Genomic DNA, 22,981 nt, shown 5'->3' with positions numbered 1-22,981 from the left:
GATAAGACCGTCTGCTACATGCCAGTATATAGTATATATGAGGTATAATACTGATTTCTGATCAGAGTCCACTTCAGCTTTCCTTCTTTCTCATATCACAAAACCTTAAATTGTGACAATTGACAAGAATTCACAGACTACATTGAGATGAGTAAATAAAAAGATATAACCAAAATAATTGGAAAGCCTATCAGTAGACAGCATACGTCTGCCATGGTTAGCCGTTATTTTATAGCAGGCTGCAAATTCAGTTATTTCTTTCTTGTCCCAAAGTCAGTTGGTACACCATGTTCCATAATATACGCCCACTGTGTTTAGAGTTATCCTGCCCTTAGACAGACAGACAAACAAACAGACAGACACAGTTGATCACATAACCTCTGCTCCCTCAAGTGGAGCTGGAGGTAATAATTTGATAATGAGAGAAAATGAAAGACCTTGGTAGTTTAAAGTCCCTGGAGGTAAGTGACAAGTGAAAAAAGGCTTGTTGACACATTTCTCGATAAGAAGCACTTACTTATTTATTTATTTTCCCACCAAGGTCAGCAGACAGCCGCCGTTTCTCAGCACCACTGCGATCTGACAGCACAGCAGGTGTGTGCATCACAGCCTCTTTGCACACAAACACACATGCGCATGTGTGTGCATGCACACACAAACCATGCACACAGAAACACACATACTGTATACAGTCACAGACACACACATATATGTTCACAAACAGATATACAGAGGGACAGAGACACACATAAACATATAGACAGAGACAGACACAGAGAAACACACAAGCACACACACAAACAGCCACACACACACCAGCACACTCAGGCAGATACACAGAGATAAACGCACACATTTTTTTCCACAGACTGAAGAGCTATTGGTTTCAAGTGAGAAAAGGTGCAGTTAAAAATTACCCTCTGTCCCCCAGCTGCAACCAGAAGACCAAGTCCACCTTGTTGACTGGATCCAGCACAATATTTTCTTGGACAGAGCGTGCTCTTTCAACACTGTGCATGAATGTAATACAGTTTATAAAGATCATGTTTAAAATTATTGCACTGCCATCACAGGACGTTTCTTACAATAAACTTCATACAGACATTGCTATTCATACAGACATCCAGCTCAGTAGTATTGATGTTCACAGTGACTGCACGCATCGCAATGCGTTCAATCCTGTGTAAAATACTCCTACGCAACGTATATTGTCATTGTCAAGGCTTAAACCGAATAATAATAATAATAATAATAATAATAATAATAATGGCCTACAGCGGTACACCCGTACTTGACTTAACATTCCAGTGTGGTTTGTTGCACAATGAACAATGTGACGGACATTATGATTTCCACCTGACAGCGCAGTTCACGCGCACAGACCACTAGACCACCGGATAACACCAGCACATCACGCGGCTAGTTAGGGAGGTGAAAAGTCTTAGAAAAAAAACACGGTCTGATGTACATAACTTTTTTGGCGTGAGAAAAAGTTTCTTTCACGGCCAACTAACCACGTGTCTTCACTTAGAGATACGTGGTTAGTTGGCTATGTAAGCCCCGACCTCGTTGACCAGCATGAGTTATATTATATATTATTGAGGTTGTTTATTGTGTAGTCAAAATAAAACACAATATTTTGAACATTTGTCCATTTCTTTAATCATTTATGATCATCAAACGTTTTGATTTGATTTATAGCACAATGCTAATTGCTGACAATTGCCGATGGCAAAGTGTGTGTCTTTTTAAAATTATTTTACTCATTTATTTATACATGTATAAATCTGTGTATTAAAATCTTATGTTGCAACTATTTAAGGCTAAAGCACAGTGAATATTGAAGAGGCAGAACCGAAGAGTGCCGTCTGAAAAAAGTACGAATCAAAAAGACGTCACATTTCATCATGCGTCTATTCCGCAATTTTGATTTACTCTCCTCCGTGAACGCAACTGGGGAAAACACAGGACGTGTACGGCAAGTACGCAACACGCTTTCGTGAATACCCTTCCGCATACCCGTTGGCCTTTTGTGCGTGGCTGGCTGTACGGATTGAATTTTTTTGGTACCGAGCGAAGAGGAGATGCACACGGCACTCGAGTGAGGTAACTATATAAAAAAACCCGATTTGTTTTCATCCACTCCCACAACACGGAACCGGACAGCTTAAACACAACAAGTCGAAAGATGCTTCCAAGAATTCAATTTGTTCTGAAATAAAGTGTTCGGAGTTTAAAGTATTTGACAAAAAGCTTGATCTTGTTAGCATAGCTACATCGCTAAGCTCATTTCCTGGGAATCGCCAACGTTCGTTATCTAGTTAGCTAGATAGCAGTTTGCTAACCGCGTGTTTGGGTTTTACATCGCTTTTGGCTAACATTACCTATGAAGCTTGCTAACTGGCTAGGTAGCAACCTATTTAGTTAGCCAGACATTGTTTTGATTTCCTTTGTAAAGGATGTGCTTGCCGTATAGCTGGCTAGACATCGGTGTTTAGTGAAACACGCAGCAAGATACCTCGCTAAATTAAATCCACTGAACTTGATTGTAGCTGGTTGGGATGTTACCTTACTGCTAATGTAAAGCGTGTGTATGGAAACCTGGGTGGTTTGGTGTTAGTTATGTACAGGTATTAGCCAGCTAGCGTTCCGTCTCAGGTATTTTGTCATGCTACCACGTGTGAATCGTGGCTAGGTAGACTAGGAATGATTGCTAGCAAGTTAGCTACATATAGTATGAGAAATGGGTGTGAAACCCATGATCTGTGTTAACGAAGATGGCTATGACTAACCCGGGTTCGTTTCTGCGTGAAAATCATTTGGCTACTAGCTAGTAAGCTAAGCATCCCCAGCAAGTTCTTCTACTCGGTTTCCCGGTGTCACCCTACAGGAAGAGAGATGACTAGACTAGCAAACTAAAGGTAGAGAGAACCGCAGCTTGTCAGTTGTTTTCTAATGGAATAAAGATATTTGACTGTTTTAGCCAAGGTACACCATTGTAGACGTTTGGCTGCAAATGTAGTACAAGCAAATCTGTTGGAATAGAAGCTCACTAACGTAGTAACTAATGATCCATGACGCCTATGCGACAGTCCCGCCATCAAATTGCAGCTTGGGGTTGAAGCGTAGCTGACGTAGATACAACAGTTGCATTCAAGGTATTTCGTTTGTTTTGAGAGTTGGTAAATGCTGGCAAATGCGCAGATTGGGTTAAATGAATTGCCATTGATTTAAATAATCTACATATCTGTGTGAGCAGGTGTCTGTAAATCTGCATTGTCACGTCACATTCAGTTTCCCCTCGGATGTTCAGACGAACTGTTTTACTATAATGCAAGTTAGCTAACGTGAATAATGCACTTATGATACCTAGTCAGCTGTTTAATATTAGTCTGCCGAATGGAATGAAACGATCTCTTCTGTCTGGCGATGGTCTCAGTCATACATCTGCGGTGCGTTTCGCGCTACAAGTCTACGTCACCACCATTGTTCTTCATTTTGGCAGTTCGCTCCAAGAGCTGTTACGGCAGCATAGGTGACAGGGACACGTATAGATGAACATGAAACTAAGTACCTGCGTACACACAATCGTTTCGAGTCGGTGGGTAATGAGCTGGCCCTGATCGGATGGCATCGGTTAGAATATGTTGCGGGCGGTGTGCGTAAAAGAAACGCAGTTGTGCCCTACAGCCGCGCATTAGAGGGCGAACAGTTTTCGTTGCCTTTTCAATCGAATTTAAGTACAAAACATGGGGGCACAATGGAGATTGCGTGGCGGTAATGAAAGCGTGTTTTTATTTTCTGACTGGGAGGGATCGCCTGTGAGATCCTAAATAACGAGACATGTTTCTCTGATGCGTTAAAACGACGTCATTTGTCACCAAATAAATGAGTCTGTAAATGTACCCATCAGAAGAGTTTGTAGTATCCCTGCTAACTTTAAACAAAACCTGAGAATGAAGTTATAAGGTCAATACGCTGAAAAAGTGCAGCGTATTAACAAAATTGTAGCCACTTTTACATTTGAATCCGCTGTTAAATCACATGTAGCGTCAACAAAGTTATGATTTACCTGTTAAATGATCCACGTCTATTGGAATGGCTATCCATTAAATAGCCCGACCATTGTGAGCTGTGCCGTGCTGTGTAGGCTTAGCCGAAACATTTGGGGAAACGATTGCATTTGCTTAACAAACACTCTTACCCAGAGCAAATTAGTTTATGACATGTCACAATCCCATTTATACAACTTGATCTTTACTGAGACAGTCAGGTTAATTCCTTAACCCAAGGGTACAAGTGTCCTTGGGCCAGCTCTGGGTTACAAGCCCTGTTCCTACCACCACATTATGCTGCTGTTAAGTAAACATAAGTTTAGTACATATTTCCTAGTACACATGCTCCCATGTTTGGCTGGTTATTTCAAGTGTGTATCGCAACCATTGTCTCAAAAAATCACGTGACTATCATTGGGTCAGATGTGAAGATATTCAGGGAGAACTTCCTCTCGTTTACTTTCAAGTAACTGCTGACAATCAGAGGGTAATGTTTGGTACTTTTGCGTTGATGCAGTTGTTAGCTACCTTCAATGGTGTATCGGGCGTCAGGTCCAACAGTTGAAAAGCCTCCATAATTTCCACAGATACTATGTTCCTGTACTCTACATCCTCCGCTACAATGGTAACAATTCTGTGATGAACAAGAAGAGTCTTTCTAGTATTGGTGCATCATATGGTTTTTACCTGATAAAATGTTGCATCCAGTGGCATGCAGTATCAGACTTTTGTTTCCAGCAAATAACACACTCTGAAATGGTCATGTGCTTCGGCGCTGAGGGCTGAGAGTTCCAATCCAGCCTTAATCAGCAGCAGTCGTGAGAGTTACAGCCACAAGGATGTTATATTGTATGTCTATGGTACAGCTCATCCTGGAACAGGATGTTGGGACAGCAGAGAGGAGCTGAGTGGCAGTTTTTGGAATTACAAGGTGCAGACAAATTCCACAGTCAGACAGGTCACTGCTTTGAGCACTGATCCCAGTGCTGTTGATGCACTGTCCTGTGTGTGTTTAAAAGTGATCCGTTCCACTGTGATTGTGGAGACCCTTGGTTAATGCTGTCATCTGGTAGACCTCCTGGTTTCAAAGACAACAATTAGGCTACCCTCCAAACAGTTCTGCTAATACCGTTCCAATAGCCAACGCTAACATTAATCACAAACCTCTCAATTATTTGTGCTAATCCACTTTGCATAATCCACTTTTCATAACCACCTCATAAGTGCGATTGTAAAACATTTTTTTTCTGTCTGGCATTCTGCCATGCATTCATGTGCAACAATGAGAGACAGGGGCATTCTTAGGAAAGGTAAAAAGTTCATTAATGATCCCTTATTAAACAATGAAAGTAGACCCCATTCATGTGGAAACACCAGAACAGCAAGCTTTTAGGATCTGTTAACCATGGTCATTACACATGTATGGGTGATTTGTTCAGTATTTTCAGCAGACAGGAAACATCAGTCACATTGATGTCTTCTTTGTGCAATTAACCTCTTCCAAAAACATTACATCAAGGTATCATGCCGAGACGAAGTCTTGTGATTTGTACATCATGGTTGTAGTGCCAGCCTGTCTGTGTTGTTGTTGACATTCAGTTTGTTTCATTCAAAGTTAAATTTTGTCCACATACAGAAATTAGACTAAATAGCTGTATAAGTCGATTATATTATATTATATTATATTATATTATATTATATTATAGTCAATATATAATTTTGTGTTATTCATAGTAACTGTTTTTCCATCTACAGTGAGCTTAATTTGATAACCAAAAACCAGTCTGTGCTTGGACTTACGTTCATGTGACATTGCATGTGTGTGATGTCTCAGGTAGGGCAGCTTCCACAACCACACTAAGGTACATTTACATACATTTACATTTATTCATTTGGCAGATGCTTTTATCCAAAGCGACTTACAAATAAGGTAGAGTACAACACAAGCAAAACCCCATAAAGAGTCAACAGTGTTAGAAGAGCTGTATAACTAGGTTTCAGTGGTTGGCCAGATGAGGTACAAGCTAGGTGGCAGAGATAACAAGTGCGTTAAACATTAGATTACATTTTTTTTATAGTTTAGTAGGAAACAGTTTTGAGACATGAGAAATTCCTTTAGGAGGTAGTGTTTCAGGTGGTCAGGTGAGAGCGGAAGAGCTGTGTGTTCAGATGCTTCTTGAAGACAGAGAGGGACTCAGCTGAAGTGTGGAAGTTCATTCCATCGTCGGGGGACAACGGCGGAGAAAGTTCTAGAAAGTGATTTTGTGATCTGCCATTCGGTAGCAGAGTGTAGCAGCATAGGCTTGCAGTAGCACGTTCAGGTAAGTAGGTGCAGTTTGGTCATGGAGATGTCAGGGGTTGGAGGGTGTTGCGCATGGAAGCCTGGAGGAGAGAGGGCAGATGCTGTCGACAGGTGGTTAGATGCTGTCGAGCAGAGAGTGTCAGTGGCGTCATCTACATTTAGTGAGGAGAAGTGGTTGGGAGAGGGGAGAGAGGCAGAGATCAGGGAGGAAAAGTGAGTGGGTGGGAGGGAACGGAGGTCGCAGCGAAAGAAAACAGGAGGAGGAGAGGATGGTGGTTATGGAGGGAGACACAACATGAACTAAACAAAGTAGTGATCAGATATGTGCAGTGGAGTGACAAGGAGGTTGTCAAAGCGTTGAATCAGAGTAGTTACTGAGGAGGGCAAAGTCTCCTGATAGGTTGATAAGGAGTCGGTGGTTGGCAGCTCAGGGGACATCTGACCAACATGGGGTTCACAAGCGACTGTTACTACACCGACACAACAGCGCAACCTGTTCGAGTAGTGGGTGAGTCACAGTGCCTGTTTGAGCAACCCACTGATGAACGATGACATCATTTGATTACGCATAAGGCCCAAGTGTTGCCCGCCCAAACATGTCCATGGCACTCAAGTAACTTTGACCTCACGCCACAAATGGAATGCCCTGGAATGATTTCACTGAAACCTGGGGACAGAGAGAAGGTGTAAATGATTATTGACGAGTCAAAAAAAGTACCTGCCCATTAAAGCCAGTGTACTCGACCAGACCACTTCTCCAGTGACTGGATGAGACTGCCCTGGATCCTAACAGAGAAGAAAGTGAGCCCTTAGCCTATATTCCGTGCCTCTGTAAAAATATCCTTTGCTGTTATATGCGAAGGTAGTCATGCGTAACTGAAACGTCTTAGCTGAGCTGGGAACGGACTGTGTAATTGTATTAGCAGTTTTCAATATAACCGTGTTTCATTTTATTTGCCACTTAATACAAATCCTTGTTTTTAGCTCAGAAAGCCTTCTGTATTCTACAGGCTTTACCATCAGTTACATTCTGACCCAGAAACATGCCAGGAGTGACCTAGACCAGTCTATAATGTGTGTATAGTGTGCAGTGATCAACTGCTTTTGGAACTTTTCCATAAGTGGAATTATCAAGCATAATAGGAATATATCAGCAAAATGGCTTAGATAGTCGACTACTGGAGGAACCCCCAGGTATGGAGAGATAGTGTATTAAGAGATATCGTATGGCAATAGATACAGCGATAGGTATTGTTATTTTCAGTTATACTGTACATGTGTGTTATTTTATGTGTGTTTATTCCTTTTTTAGATTTCAGCAGTTTATGTCAGCCTGTTTTTTATTGCTGCTTTTTTAAAGTGTTTTCAATAAAAAGATTTCTTTATTTCTTAGTTTTGATCCTTGGAAGCTTTGTAAAACTTCAGAGAGTCTAATAGCACTATGACCAACACGTGGCCATTTCCTGTGCTTACAGCTCAGGGGAAAGCAGCACCTTATGGGAAAGTTCCATTGCCGCATACACAGACGTAAACAGCCATATGTGTACCCTTAAATACACCCTAGACTGTGAAGAATGGCTGCGGGGTGCAGTGACATTTCAGTGTCGAGGAGATGCAGCCCTCAGACAGCAGCAAAGCTAGCAGCAAGGGGCAGATTAATTCCTAAAGTCACATTTGTTAATGTGCCGATGGCAGCCGTTAAATGGACAGGACAAGAGCATCCTGAGGACGGTGGGCGGGGCCATCAGAGGAGCAGCGTGGCATGAAGGTGACGAGCCAGCGAGCGCAGGAGGCCTGGCTCGTCCCCACTCCTTACTGCTCCCTCCAGTCTGAGCATCCGAGAGGCCACCGACGCACAAATCACAGCCCGGAGCATTTCCGTGCGAAGCCGTCCAGAATGATACCCCCCCACCCAAGCTCCCTCGTTTACTTTGCATATCTCACCCAATGGGCTTCACTAGTAATGTGGGAATCTAGTTGACAGGCATTGAAAATCTCCTGGATTAGCCCCCACTCTGCCCCCCCTTCATTATTTTTTCCTCTCTCATAGTTCTTGTCTGTTCCCCTTTTTTCCCCTAGCCTGTTTCGTTCGGGCTCTCTCTTGTGTATTTGTTTAGTATTTCTCATTTTTAATATTTTTAAACAGGGTATGGAGTGGTCTTAGCGTGCAACATGCTTTTGAGGTCGCACTCCTGTTGGGAATAAACGTGGCGTGCTCTCTCGTAACCGCCTTGCCTCCTTTAGGTAATCCGCTGGGCGTGGCAGCATGCTTGACCTGCCAGGATGCATACGTCCTGCAGGCCCGCAGGGGGTCTCTTCCAAGACATTCGCCCACAAGCGCATTAACAGAAAGCCCCCCGCCCCCAAGACACCCCTGCCCTGAGCAGTGTCACCTGACTTAAGTGTAAGGTTTCAAAACATAAACCTCAGGCCCCTGTGCTTCCACTGCCATTTGCGTGAAGGGAGCCTGGGATGACTGACACTCCAGGTACTAAAGAGGTAAGCCGTGCCGCAAGAGGAATTTAGGAGCTCTCCCAGCCTCCTCTTCCTCTCTTGTCCTCTGGTAGCACAGTGCTCACAGTAAAGCCGGGGACGAGAAAGGGCCACAGCCGCAGGAGGCTCAGCGGCACCAAAAAAACGGCTGTGCTTTCTTCAGCTCCCGCTTTGCTCAGCCGGGGGTGCGTCTCCAGCTTCCGCAGTGCTGGTTTATTCGTTTGGGGCAGGGAGAAGGGAGAGGGGGGAGGCTGAGCTGGAGGAGGGAGGGGGAGAGGGAGGGAGTGAGTGAGCAAGGGAGGAGTTGGAACTGCTGCAGGATCCCGTTACCATCGGCTTAGTCTTACAGGTCTTTGTGCGTATGTTAATTTCACGGTCGGGATGCCCGGCAGGGCCGGTGGTGACGGCCTGAGCCGGTCCCGCACTCCTTGGCCACGGTGGCCGTTATTTGTTAACCCGTCTCACATGCTGATCGCCCCCAAGAGCTGCACGTCCGCTCCATCTTTGCCCCACTCTGGGTGTGTGTTTGTGGTTGTTCAGGCTGCAGAGCTCTGATGCAGTAGAATAAAAATGAGGAATGCAGGGTATCAATGACAGCTTTTTCCATGACAACTGTCCTCTGCAGGTGTGTTGTTAATTGCAGGGCATCGCTACGCTGCTGGGGATTAAAGAAAGGAAAATAACTGTAATAATAATTTGATTAATGATAGTTATAGTAATGATAATAGTAGTTTAGAAAGAAAATGCAGGCTGTGTGATGTAGAATGCGGGGACAAGAGCATCATGACACCTTGGCATCACAACCAGGTTCCTGATGCTGGTTTTTGTGGGTCCTGTTTTATTTCCACCACTGTTGTCGGATTAGGTATGTAGCAGAAAAGTTAAAGGAAACGTTGGCCTCTTACAGCTCCATTGTGCCTTTTTGTGCTTTCTTAGGGGGTCTGCCAGTCAAGAGGCCGTATAAGCCAGGAACACACAAAACGAGTCCAATCACATGGAACGAACACTGAAATGAGTGTGCTGAGTGTGTGACTAGCTGTAAGTGTGTATAGAGCGGTAACCAGGAGAAGCACAGCCGTGGGGTGTCAGTGGAAAGGCTGAGACAGGTGCAGGTGACGTTGTGCTGATGCGGGTGTGGAGGTAAATCTACAGTCTTCAGACTGGCAGTTTAAATCCTCAGAATAGGGTGTCCTCAGGAACCTTCGAAAAAGGACCATAATGTGACTTTTGCCGCAACCGGCGCGTCGCGCTTATGATGACCATGACTCTCCCATTTTTGTTTCACACTATATCTGCTTTTTGAAAAAATATGTGGGGCTCGTTTTTCCAATACGACTTCAGTTGTTGTGTTGAATTTATGCTCTCTGACCTGAAATACTGGGCTAGACCGTAGTATATTTTGTGTCAATGCTCATTTTAGCAGGTTATAATCAATCACAATAAAAGGGAAACCGAAATGAAATTTTGAATACCTTTGCGTGTTCCATTCCTGATCTACAGTTAAATGTATCCACATTAGGTGCTCTCCCTGTTTCTGTTCTGTTATCGCCTAAATATGCATATATAATATGAATATATGAATCCCTTTGTTATTGCTCTAAATCTCTTATTCTACTCTGATGTTTTTCATCCTATAAATAGGTTTGTTTTTGTGTCAGGAACAGGTTGTGTCTTTGGTTTTCGCTGAATTTCCTGATGCAGGAACCTACGGGAAGTATTTGCAGGGAACAAGTGTCTTCTGCTGAAATTATGTCAGTAAGGATCGCTGTATAAAAGCCTTCAGGGGACTCTTGAGCATGATCCCACCCTACACCACCAGCCAAACGGCAAAGCCTGGGAGAACCACTTTGCGGTCATCTCCGCAACAACTGTGTTCCAGTTCTCGGAACCCAGAAGGACTCCCACAGAGAATGTCTGTGAGGAATGAAAGGGCTTTTGTTTTTACTCTGTTTTTCTCAGATTATTGTGATCACTGATCGGTACAGTATGTGCAATATCCATAAATATGCAACAACAATCAGCAAAAGAAAGGCCAAAGTTGCAGCGGCCGGGACGTTGTTCGTTCTCTCCCCTCTGTTGGTCTGTCTGGCTCACACGGGAGTAGAGGTTGGGAGCAGGCGTTTGTTGGTCACCTGGTTTAAAGCTCAGACCTGTCCACCCAGCCGCGCCCGTTCACCAGCTGTCCGTTGATGCGGGCACTCGAGCCCGTTCTCTAGCAGAACTGGACACTGTCAGCAGACACCTTCAGTATGGGCTTCTGCCATTCCAGAAAAAGGGAAGTCTGGGGGGGTTGCACGGACGAGCGTACTCGCCCATTGACGGATTGGTTTCCCCCCTCCCCACGGGCGCGAACCGCCCACAGCTTCCGTCATGTCCTTGCAGGGCCGTGCCTGTCCCAGGCTGGCCATCTGGTGCGTTCAGGGAGAACACACATGGCAGAGGACCCGGCCAGCCGTTCCGCCCAGGGTGCTCACGTGGACTGATTTAGAGAAACCAGCTGACAAGCAGCCCTGCTAAGTTATCCAAACTGGGAGAGCTGCCCCTCCTTCCCCCAGTCCTGATGAATGTCCAAATTTTTTCTCTATTCATAATCATAAAGGCTCACCCTGACAATTTGTAATTTCCTTTTTTTGAAAAATTATCTTTTTTTAATCAAGTGACACACAAACTCGCAGCTGTAATTATTGTATGTGTTTGAAATGTCTGCATTGAACAGACTGATTGCTGCTGTTATTCTCCGCCCTGCCCACCATCGTTAATGCATTGCACGGGTTGATTTCAGCGTTATTCTTGGCACAAGTTTTCTGATTGTATGCCCCCAGCCTGAAACATGTAAATAATACGCTTGGCAGTGGAAGGAGGTAATGCATCCTGGTTTACAAGACAAACTCCAACTTTGAATATCTTTGAATATTTTCTGTTACATATCTGCCTTCTGCTTGGCTTGAAAATAAAGGCGAAGTATGATTATCCCTGTTTATCCCTGTTACCTATTTTGCATTCATTTTGAAACAGAATGTAATAACAAAGTGCACACAAGGCAAATCCAGAAAAGTGTTATGAATCTGTGACAGCTGGTTTGAGCTAAAGAGTGAAGCAGAATGACAGGGTTCCATTCTGACAGGGCGTTAGCGCCAATTTAAAATTCCATTTTACTGAGTGCTGCCTTCCACACCGCCTCCACTGTCAGCAGGTGACTCTCTTCTGTCCACTCTGCTGCTTGGCTGATTTTTGTCGCTTTGGTTGTCGACTTCTGTCTCACTAGGATTGAAAGATGTTGATGGACACAAGATGTGAAATTATCAGCTGCTGCAAAGACTCGCTTAAGGTCAGGAGGTGTGTGAACCGGCATGCTGTTAGCTCTGTTGTCATAGTAAATCTGATATACAGTAAGCAGTTGTGGAATTGTCGACTTAACCCTCCCATTACGGCTGAGGTCTTTGGATTGGCTGGGAAGGAAGGCGCCCTAGAGGGCACCGGTGGGAGCGCCATGCCAGCTTCCCGTGCTGAGCGGCCTTGGCGATGCTGGGAAACCGCATGCTGCATTCCTGCGCACAAACAAGCAGGATGGGAGGGGTGCGTGTGAGAGTCATATGAGAGAGCTTAAGGGGGTCTCTGTCTGTGCCGTCTGTTGTCTGGGAGGCCAGAGATGAGAGAGGGGTGCGTTTGCTTGAACACAGCCCAAGGAATGCAGTCCGTCCCAGCCAGAGGCACGCCCCCCCCCCCCATCTTTTTGGCTGCTTTTCATTTACTGCTGGGGTAACAGCTTGGTGGTTAAAGAACAAAAGTTATGCAAGATGTTTACCACCCACACCATAAACATGCACCCCCCCACCCCGTACAGACTCAGAGAGAGGGTCTCTGGAAGTTCACAGGTGAGCGGTGCTCTGCCATAGAGAGAGACAGCACTCTCATCTACCTTCTTGTTAACATAGTCTGCGTTTTACTTCCTCAGCCAAATTTGTCAGCTTAGCTTTTTGTTTTTTCCCCCCGATCAGTAGAAAACCTCTTGGAACGCCTGACACATTATGAGAAATACCGGCACTTTTAGCTTACTTTCCCCAGTGCTGAGCTACTTGATCCTGTAAAAGACCACTCAGGATTAAAGTATTGCTGACCGATAAATCGTATTTTCATCGTCATTGCGATATGAACATGCACGATAAACACATCGCAAAAGACTGCCTGCTTCGCCATGCATTCACACTCAGCATGCGAACATTTGACCTATGCGCTCCCGCCGCCATGTTCTTCCAGGTAAGATGACATGCCCCTTAAAACTGATGTTCCACCAGTGAGTGGTAAGGGGCAGGGGTTTAGTGAGCCCTGGCTGAATAGGAAATAAAATTCAGTAAAGAAGCGTGTCTTTTTGATAAACTACAGTCGGCCTTTTCGGCAGGGTTGCCAGTCTGATTTCAAGTGACGTCACATAAAAAGCTGAAATCGTGTTACACGCTATCAAAACCGATTCCCGACATGGTTTGCTTTGGAAAAAGCACTAAAACACCACTCTGCCAAGTGTTTACTTACAATAAACTGCTAATCGTGGAAACAAATCGTGGTTATTTCTGCGCAGGAACGAGTGTTGAAATTGATGGCTAAAATGCATGTTTTATTTTGTTATTTAAGTTGACACGATCTCAGTAAGGAAACCAGACTATTGCCATTTCAGTCATACAAGTCAGTGCGAAATCACTACGAATTAGGCAAAATAATTATGCCAAACCTGACAGCCCAGGTTAGCGAATTCTGTTGTATTTCCGACCAATAATCTGTTGTTGGTGTTATTAGTTAGTAGGGGTGTGCAAAACTATCGTTTTTTCAATTAATCGTTTTTTGAAATTCGTCTGATATCGATATCGATCTGTAAAATTTATGGATCGATCTTTTAGGCTAATATGCATTTTTTTCCGGTTTTCTAGGTTCATTTCCGAAATGGTTAAACATAGCCAAAGAATTAAATTGATGGGCTCTGACATAGCCTGTCAGATTAAAGGCAATTACTAGTCCCCCCCCATTAGATGTCGCCCTCTCTATGTAAACGCATAGAGGAAAACCTGTTACATCATATTTTTTTACTATGATACGACCATGTTCACCATGGCTAACCCTAAGGTCACACCATGGCTAACCCTAAGGTCACACGGACGACACAGGAGAGAGATGAAGCGACCGGCTGCCATTCATTTTAGAGTTGGCCATTTACAGTGACAAGAGACAAGTGCCCATTGCAAAGCCAACTAGGTGGGGCTAAAATAGACTAGACTCGAGGTCTGTTTTATGCAAATACTGAGTGATGCGACACTGCGAAGGCAGCATGACACACGTTGCTGAAACAAATGATCCAACATTCTGGTTCCATCCAGTCAAACATCGTGGCAGTGTTGGGTTTCCCCATACTCTACAATTTGTCTCTTGATACGTACAGAGATATAAATAAAAAGAAGAATGGAGAAGGGTGTCCGAGATGCCTGGTATACATATTCATATATGTAAATATATATATATATATATATATATATATATATATATATATATATATATATATATATATATATATATATATATATATAGCTTTTTAGATTTAACTTTAATACAGTGCCCAACCACTACCTAGCTACCTAACAGCTAGCTAGCTAAACTGAACCACAACACTTGCTCACGAATGCAATGTAATTTAGCGCAATTCAAGAGAAATGTAGTTGTTCATGTTTGTTAGCTAGGTAGCTAGCTAGCTAGTTGTTCATATTAGGCTAGCAAGAAAACGTTCACAATTGCAAAGTTGCTACTGGCAGTCAGCTACGTTTTGTCAGTCATTGTAGCTACCTTACAAACCAGCTTTCCCTGAGCTAACTGACTCAAACACATTGCTGCTTTGTGTCATTAATAAGTAGGCATTGATACAGGTTGGTTTTGTTTTAAGGAACTATACCCATGTATTCCTCAAATAAAAAGATTTTGGTATACAGCCATGCGTCACTTAACGTCCATGATACATTCTGTGAAATAGGACGTTATGTGATTTGGACGTTGTGCCAACACCATACTATATACTTAGCAAACCTATATGGAATAGGCACGAGATTGGATGCTGCTGCTTACGAGTCGAAGCATATACTTATACAGTAAACTTTTTAATTGTAAGTATGCAAAGTTCACATTAAAACAACAATAGAAAGTACAGTACAGTACATAGGCTTCATAAGACATTAGCATAGGCATTTATTATGACTATCAAAACATGTATTATATGGTATACTAAGTACTGTACCATACGCCTGGCAGGGCAATCGCTTTATTTCCATGAGACATGAGATAGACGTGTTGCGTGCGGGAAGCGTTGCCTGTGCTACGTCCGGTTACGTCTGTTACGTCCTGTTCTGCGATCAGGATTTTTAAACTTTATTATAACCTTATGGGACTACGGACATATATGCAAACGGTTGTCCGTATGGATGTTAAGCGGCGCATGACTGTAAGCCTTTGGCCTTTTCTTTAGTGATTTTCACAATTGTGCATTTGTAAATTTGTGTTCCCTTTTTAAACATCTCTCCAAATATGGAAAGCTGCTATATAGTATTTCATATCTCATTCTTATCGAATCAGAATCGAATCAAATCAGATTGAATCGAATCGTTAGCTTGTGAATCGGAATCGAATCGAATCAGGGCATCTGTGCCAATACCCAGCCCTATTAGTTAGCCAACGTTACTATAAAATGAAATTACCAAATCCCTCCGAGTGACCCTGTGAATGAGAAGCTAATTTTCGTTAATACGTTTTGACATTGTGGCTCATTAGCTACTATATGGCGGCATTTTGTGATGTGTAACTTAAACGTTGCTCAGTGTAAACCTAATATCCAATATTGATTTGTTATTCAGTGTTGTCACTATGATGTTTATATTTCTGTCAATTTTTCAAGCTGAAGTCAAATTTCCACTCGATTACAAAGGTGGACAATATAGCTGTTTTCAACTTAATTTTCTAAACCACCTTGAGTTGCGTGCACTTTCTGTCAGGAAGGTGTCTTTACTTATAAATATGTTTAGGCTCCCAAAAAGAAGCATATGGATGTTTTATGTTTTTGACAATCATCTCTGCAAATGAATAAAATTACTGTTAAGCAGATTAAAGAGTAGTGTTTTTATTTTTTTGAAATTTTATTTTAGATTTAGGATGTTAATTTTCTATAAAATGTCATACATTTTAATGTAATGTAATTTCACATAACATCAACATTTTTTTTTAGCCTGCGGCCCTCCATCCAGATTCATTTTTGGTCCTTCATAGGAAAGATTTTGGCCACCTCTGGTTTAGAAGAAAATATTTTAAAGGGAGCAGGGGAAATTAAACTTTCATTTCTTATAGTTATAATGTCTTATTTAAATTAATGTACTGTTTAATTGGTTGGGTATTCATGTGCAATTTGGTCAATAAAAGCATATTCGAAATAATTTATTTCATTTTTTATTCAGTGGGCATAGGTTATTCAATGTTTGGGGTCTATGTTAGCAGTGTACCTATTAAAGCAGAAAGACATAGGGACTGTATAGCTAATATGCACACTTCAGTATTTGTTTATTTATCGCAAGTCATATCGTCATCACAATATTGAACAATGTTATCGCACATCGCAGATTTTCCTCATATCGTGCAGGCGTAGATTAAAGCCCCAGCAAGGTCATTGTGTTTTACCTCACAATTTAATATAGCGACATTCATGCACTGTTTTCTGTTCTGATCACCAGTGGGCATTGCTTTAGACATTCTTTTCATGGAACGCTCTTCTGAATGAGTCAGATAGACAGATAATAGAATGACTGGTGCTTTTCTGCATAATTATAGTGAGCCAATCACAATTTCCTGACTAGAGGCAGACTTTGTGGCAATGGGGAAGTGAAAAGGGGACAGCGGGGTGTTATGATGTCACAAAGGGTGGTGGTTTCATTCACGCCCATGAGCTTGCACAGTCAAACAAGTTCCAGCAGTCTACAGAGGTCCGTGTAGGTAACTCTTCTGAACCCCTGAAGAGCATTGATTTGAAAGAAAGCATCCATTGTTGTCATCTATGTACTTCCATGGTAACTGACACAGTCGTCTGCACATAAACTGCATCAAGGATGGAAATGAATGTGAATCAATGCCATTATTACAGTATGTTTGTTGTCACACTGAATCTTTGTGTCTAATTTAGCCTAATTTCTGAAGAGAGGGTTGACAGTAAATTTGACAGGTTATTTTTGCACTCTGTGGTTTGTACTGAAACCTGTATATGATATTAAGCCATCTAATTTTAAGAAAAAATACAGGGTCTGTGGGAGTGGTTAGTGCAACATTTCCATGCTTACATCATACACATTTGAAAAAAAAGAATCGACTCAACGAATTCAACAACATTGTTCCATGGGCTGTAAGTTTAATTGTAGCCAAGGGCCATTATCAGCCTGATCCTCTGCATTGAGAGTTATGTTTTAAAGGCCTTAATGAAATTAATAGTTGCGGTTTGCACCCAAAACAACGCTCACGTTGCGATGAGGCTACATCACACACGAGCGAGGGAAAAAGGTCTCACTAATGCTCGTTGCCTGCGGCGGCTCCTAGACTCCTTCATTCATGTGTTGTTGGTGTATGGAGTGAGTAAATTGCTTTTTCCATTTGCAGTGTAGGTGAAGAAGCTACCCACGGATATGGTAAGTGAACCGTCCCATTTTTTCTGCTCCTCTTGACCTTTCAAACAAAGGCAGACATTTTCAGTACTGTAGATGATTTTTTTTTAGCTCCCATCTGATCGATCCCCCTGCCAAATCCCCCCACCCCGCGCCTTTGTCACGCGATGTGTTACAAACTCAAAGCATTAGGAGTATCATGATTACACATAGCATCATCAATTATGGCTGTTCCTTGAGGCCCCTGTGGTGGCCAAATGGTCCTCTTGCCCAGTTGTCATTCTAGAACTTTGCTAATGTAAAATAAATGGAGCCATCTGTGAAATTCTTGGAGGGAAATCACCTCAGTCTTAGTTATTGCGAGTTGAGCGCCTACACAGCTATAATAATAATTTCATGGTTACTGCAGGCCATGATTGACAATCTCTTCACCTGGCATTATTGTGAATGGTCTCATCAAATTAAAAGCTGAGAAGCCTAAACAAAATGCAAATTTACTATAGTAAGTTTCCAAAGGGGTGTTAAAAAAAAAAACACACACACACACAAATGATTGCATCAAGTTATGGGACGTCCAACCTCCACAAATTGGCCTTGACAATATTTTTACAGCCCTCAAGGATTGCCAGACATTAATTTCCTGCTCAACTTTAGAAGACTTTCCTGTATCGTGCTCGTTGTCACATGATGGCATTAAGTGCAGTTTTTTTTTATGCTTTTGACTTGGACAACAATCTTTGAAAAAGGTTTCGTCGTTCCAACAAAGAGTTTATTGAGGAAACACAGTGTGCTTTTGTGAAAGGGGAAAAAAATATCTGCCTTCAAACTGAATATGAGCCTGGCCTCATCCTATCTCTTGTGGGGGTCATAGTTCAGAGCCATTCCAAGTTTATAAACAGCTGATAGAAGCTGTGAAGTGAACCGTAAATGTTAGAAACAGAAACTCCCGACCTTCGTGGTATATCCAGTTAACTTAATTACACCGGGGGCGAGACACAACACTGCCGTAAGTACTCTGCGTCAGTTGCTAAAGCCAAAGAAAACTGGACAGCGCCAGCATGCAGTTCTAATATCTGTGACACCCGGCTTAAACCGGCCGGGGTTTGCCTTTGAAGGTCTGTAGGATTGTAGAGGTGAAGATGGAACCAAAGGATCCATGTGGAAATGGCTTGTGGGTAGTTTTTCAAACCTGTTTTCCTATAAGTGGTAATTCACAGGAAGTCCTGTGCAAAACTTGTTACAAGGATGTTCAACAGAATTGTAGTCGACTGTGTCAGTAATCCAGACTTTGATCATTATTGTTTGTTATTAGTGGTAGCAGTAGTAGTAATAGTAGTAGTCGCAGTAATGGTGGTAGTAGTAGCAGTAGTAGTCCTGTGTCTTGGATTCCATTGAGTAATTTAACAGTGTGAAATGAATGCCTCTAATTATTTTATTTTATTTTTCAGTATTGTCTGCTCTGTGATTGCTTCTCTGTTTGCGTTGATGCTACTGTTGGAATTTATACTGTTTTAAGACATGTCAAATCATTTTTACACAGGATTGACTTTGAAAGCAGGAAATGAGAGTGAAGCGTGTGGTCAATTACAGCAGTGTTCTGTAATTTTAATTTAGTTTTAACTGCTGTAATCATTACATGAATGGAATCTCACACTGCTCACAGGCTCCAAACAATGAAGATAATATTGATACCGGTATTTCTTGGCACAAATATTAGCTTCAGGAGGCTTTGCTTTGCTGTTGTGTGCAGAGTGAGTCTGTTTGTCCCATTAAAGTGTGTTTGAAATCACTTGAAATGGCAGAAAACAGGTGTTTTGTGTTTGTTTATAGACAGATGATTGTATACTAAAGATTCATTGCATTTTTAGCAGGCTGTAAACCTTGCAAACAGTCAGACAGAGTGGAACTGGTTGGACTTCTCTGAGTGTGCGAGAAATGTTTGACACACCTTGTTCGATCCCAGCCCATTCCATTTCATTCATGAATATTCGTTACAGCTGCTCGTACCACACTCCCTCTTTTCTTCTTTCCCTCTTCCTCCTGGAAGGGAAAGGGAAGCGAGGGGTTCCCCGCGAGTTTCGGCGGCACGGGCCACGACACACCCTCCACATGACCTTCGACTCGAACCACGCCCCTAGTTTCTGTGCAGTACATTCTTCAGTACATTTTTAGGAGGCATCTGGCACAGCTGTGATGCACGGCTCCACCTCTCAGTCCCTGGCCTGTGTTTTTATTTTACGGCTCTCTGTGATCATCCCCCCACCCAGCCCCAGAACCCGAGGAGAACATACGAACATCATCTGACTGGAATTATATTGTGCCTCTTGGCTCCTGACTGCACTGCTTTCACTCTCAGCAGCGCTGTAAGAGCCTGCTGAATTCACACTGTGGGAAATAGCTACCCACTCAGCGGGCCTGTTGTTGATAGGATTAGATATCATAGCAGTGTTTGAGGCAGATTAGGGTGGTTCTTGTTTGGTTTCTCCAAGCAGGCGAGTTATGTGAGATGGCGACTCCCGCGCTTGTTTTGCAGGTGTCTCGAAGTGAGGAGACCATGAAGGTCCACGTGCACACCAAGTTTTGCCTCCTGTGTGTGGTCACGTTCCTGTTCCACCAGTGCAGCCACTGCCACGGTGACGGCCACCACCACCACCACGACCACGGCCATGCCCGCACCCATGACCACAGCGACCTGCAGATCTCCCAGGCGCCCTACATCCAGGCAGGGGGCCACGGCAACCCCCCAGTCCCCGGGCAGGGCGATGCCGAGAGTGAGCAGAGGTTCTACATACAGCAGCTGTTCCGCCGCTACGGCCAGAGGGACCGGCTGGACTTCACAGGGTTCCAGAAGCTTCTGTCCAGCCTCGGGCTAGGGGAGGTGCGAGTGGTGGGGTTGGACCATGACGACCTGGGCCACGACCACGTGGCACACCTGGATTTGCTGGAGGTGCAGGAGGGTCTGCACTCCCACTCCCCGGCCCACCCCCACCCTCACCCCCGCAGCCACCCACACCCCCATCCGCATCCGCACGCAGAGCCTGAGGAAGACCACGATGTCAGTCAGAACTCCTGCAACCCAAGCACAGCAGGGGCGACCGTGAACCCGACCGCCATACCGGCCCCAAGCGGCGGTCCTCTGGAAGACCATGACCACGAACATGATCACGACCATGAACATGAACATGAACATGAACATGATCATGACCACCGCCACGACCGTGGCGGCAGAAGAGAACAGCAGCGGCATCGCCATGACCACCGCCACAAACACCCGCACGCACACCATCACCACAAGCACAACGGCACGGAAAGCCACCAAGTGCAGCCACAAGATGCCACGGGCCATGAGCAGCTAGCACAGCCAGAGCAGCCATCACAGCCTCCAGGGCAACCAGCGCAGACAGTGCTACCAGAGCAGCCAGGACAGACTGTGCAGACAGAGCAGTCAGTCCATACAGAGCAGCTGGAGCAGCCAGGACAGACTGCACAGTCAGAGCAGTCAGTCCAGTCAGAGCAGCTGGAGCAGCCAGGACAGACTGTGCAGACAGAGCAGTCAGTCCATACAGAGCAGCTGGAGCAGCCAGGACAGACTGCACAGTCAGAGAAGCTAGAGCAGCCAGGACGGAATGCACAGACAGAGCAGTCAGTCCAGTCAGAGCAGCTAGAGCAGCCATCTCAGGCAATATCACCCCAAGACACCATGACCAAGAGACCCAGGAAGCCTTCAAAGAACAAAGGCTCCCGCAATAAAAACAGAGGTGTCCCCGCCCTCACACCTGCCCCGTCTGCCATAGGGGATTATGGGAATGATAGGAAAGCTTCAGAAGAGCAAGAGGGCACCAAGCAGCCGCATATGCATGACCACGATCACGATCATGGGCATGTGCATGTGAAAAAGAGGGAGGCTCCTGGAAGCCCAGTAAACCCCGCCCCCACTGTCCTGGCTAATCACAGGGGCGTGGACCATCAGCATGAGGAGGTGGGTCCCACTTTTGTTGCTGTTGCTGCTGTTGTTTATTACATTCTCACAGGAGCAGCGCTGTGAAAAGAACAGTACATATCAGTTACCCTAAAGAGGGACAAGCTTAGCTCATACTAAAGTGAATACAGAGCCTAACAGTGATCAGCTTTATTACAATGTAGACATAGTTCCAAACAGTGGTGGTTCAGTTGATGAGCTTTGTGCAGTGCAGTTTTGTATGACTCTGGAACAACTGAAAATTAGAGCATAAAAGTGTCAGAAATGTGAGTTCAGATGCCAGTCAAATCATAAAAATGCCAGCAGAACAGGAAAGGGTTTGTAGCCAGTGTAACAATGATGTTGTCTGTGGATTCACAGTGGACAGCACTGATGTTTTCCCCAAGCAGTGTCTTCAGAAGTTCAAATGTAGTCACTCAGTTTACAGTATCAGATGTGAGAGTAATGACTGGTGCTCCTGAATGGAACATGGAATTGTGGGGCAAATAATGACTTGATTTGAGGTATGCAAATGAAATGATCCATTGTTATTAAAGTAAATCATTGATTTGGTATGATTTTGGTATGTTTGCCCAGCTCTATTGTATTTTGAGGGAGTAGACAAGATTTCTCTAATATAAAGAATATAATGGGATACTTTTAATTTAATTAATTTAAGTTATACATCAATTAACAATTAAGTTTCAGTGTAAACATCAGTATCAACATGGTATATTTATCAACACATTATGTTTATAAAAATGGCAGTTGATATCAGCAGTAACAGTGAGAGAGGGCATGACTAGAATGGCGATATTCCCCTTTTATAAAAAATGATGATTGGTCCATATCAGTTATAAAGGACAGGATTGGGATGGTGACATTTTGTGTCCTGGGGCCTTTTAGGATTCCCAAAATGGAACAAAATCACAAAACCCTTCTATAAGTCATTAAAAAAAATAGAAAGTGAGAAGAGTCCTTGTGCACATGTAACTAAGCTTGACATTTTTGCTTCTGAAGCAAAAATGTAGCGGTAGCAGGCGGCTCTTGCCCTTGGGCGTAAATGAGCCGTGATTGATGCACAACCCCCCCCCCCCCCCCCCCCCACTTCGCCAGTGTGAGAGGAGGTAGCGTCCCTCAGAAACCATTAGCAGCCTCTCTCCTCACACTAGGTGGTGGTGGGGCGAGGTTCACCCGTGCAAGGGTGCACAGGGTCATCTGTCGTAGTGGTGGGGGCCGCAACAGCTTTACATGCCAGCCCACGGCACTCACCAGTCGGTGTGTGAGCCGTATGAGGGACCCCCAGGTTCAGTTGACCCCGGTGTGTGAGGGACCCCAGAGATGGGTGAAGCACGGTGTGAGGGACCCCAGAGATGGGTGAAGCACTGGTGAGTGGGGCACCCTGGGATGGGAGAAGTACGGCAGGAGAATGCGTGAGGGATGCCATGGTGCGTGAAGTGCATGGGCGCGCTTCCCGAAGGGGAGGGCAGTGTGACGGAGTGCC

At 44.0% G+C, this 22,981-nt stretch overlaps 1 protein-coding gene across 3 annotated transcripts in view; it reads left to right on the top strand.

Annotated features, from left to right (window-relative positions):
* The first annotated feature begins 2,000 nt into the window (after nt 1-2,000).
* slc39a10 (solute carrier family 39 member 10) overlaps nt 2,001-22,981 on the top strand; it is a 44,143-nt gene continuing 23,162 nt past the window's right edge. Inside the window, exons 1-3 of one of the 3 annotated variants that reach the window (XM_036541241.1) lie at nt 2,001-2,106; nt 17,515-17,543; nt 20,053-21,498. In XM_036541241.1, coding sequence (XP_036397134.1) covers nt 17,541-17,543; nt 20,053-21,498 — 1,449 coding nt within the window. In that variant the 5' untranslated portion in view covers nt 2,001-2,106; nt 17,515-17,540. Of the gene's footprint in view, nt 2,107-17,514; nt 17,544-18,260; nt 18,526-20,052; nt 21,499-22,981 lie in introns of those variants that run through there. The other 2 variants (XM_036541242.1, XM_036541243.1) reach the window with 2 other exon arrangements.

The sequence above is a fragment of the Megalops cyprinoides genome, chromosome 11, assembly GCF_013368585.1.
Source record: "Megalops cyprinoides isolate fMegCyp1 chromosome 11, fMegCyp1.pri, whole genome shotgun sequence".
Lineage (NCBI taxonomy): Eukaryota > Metazoa > Chordata > Actinopteri > Elopiformes > Megalopidae > Megalops > Megalops cyprinoides.
This window is presented reverse-complemented; position numbering and strand designations above follow the sequence as displayed.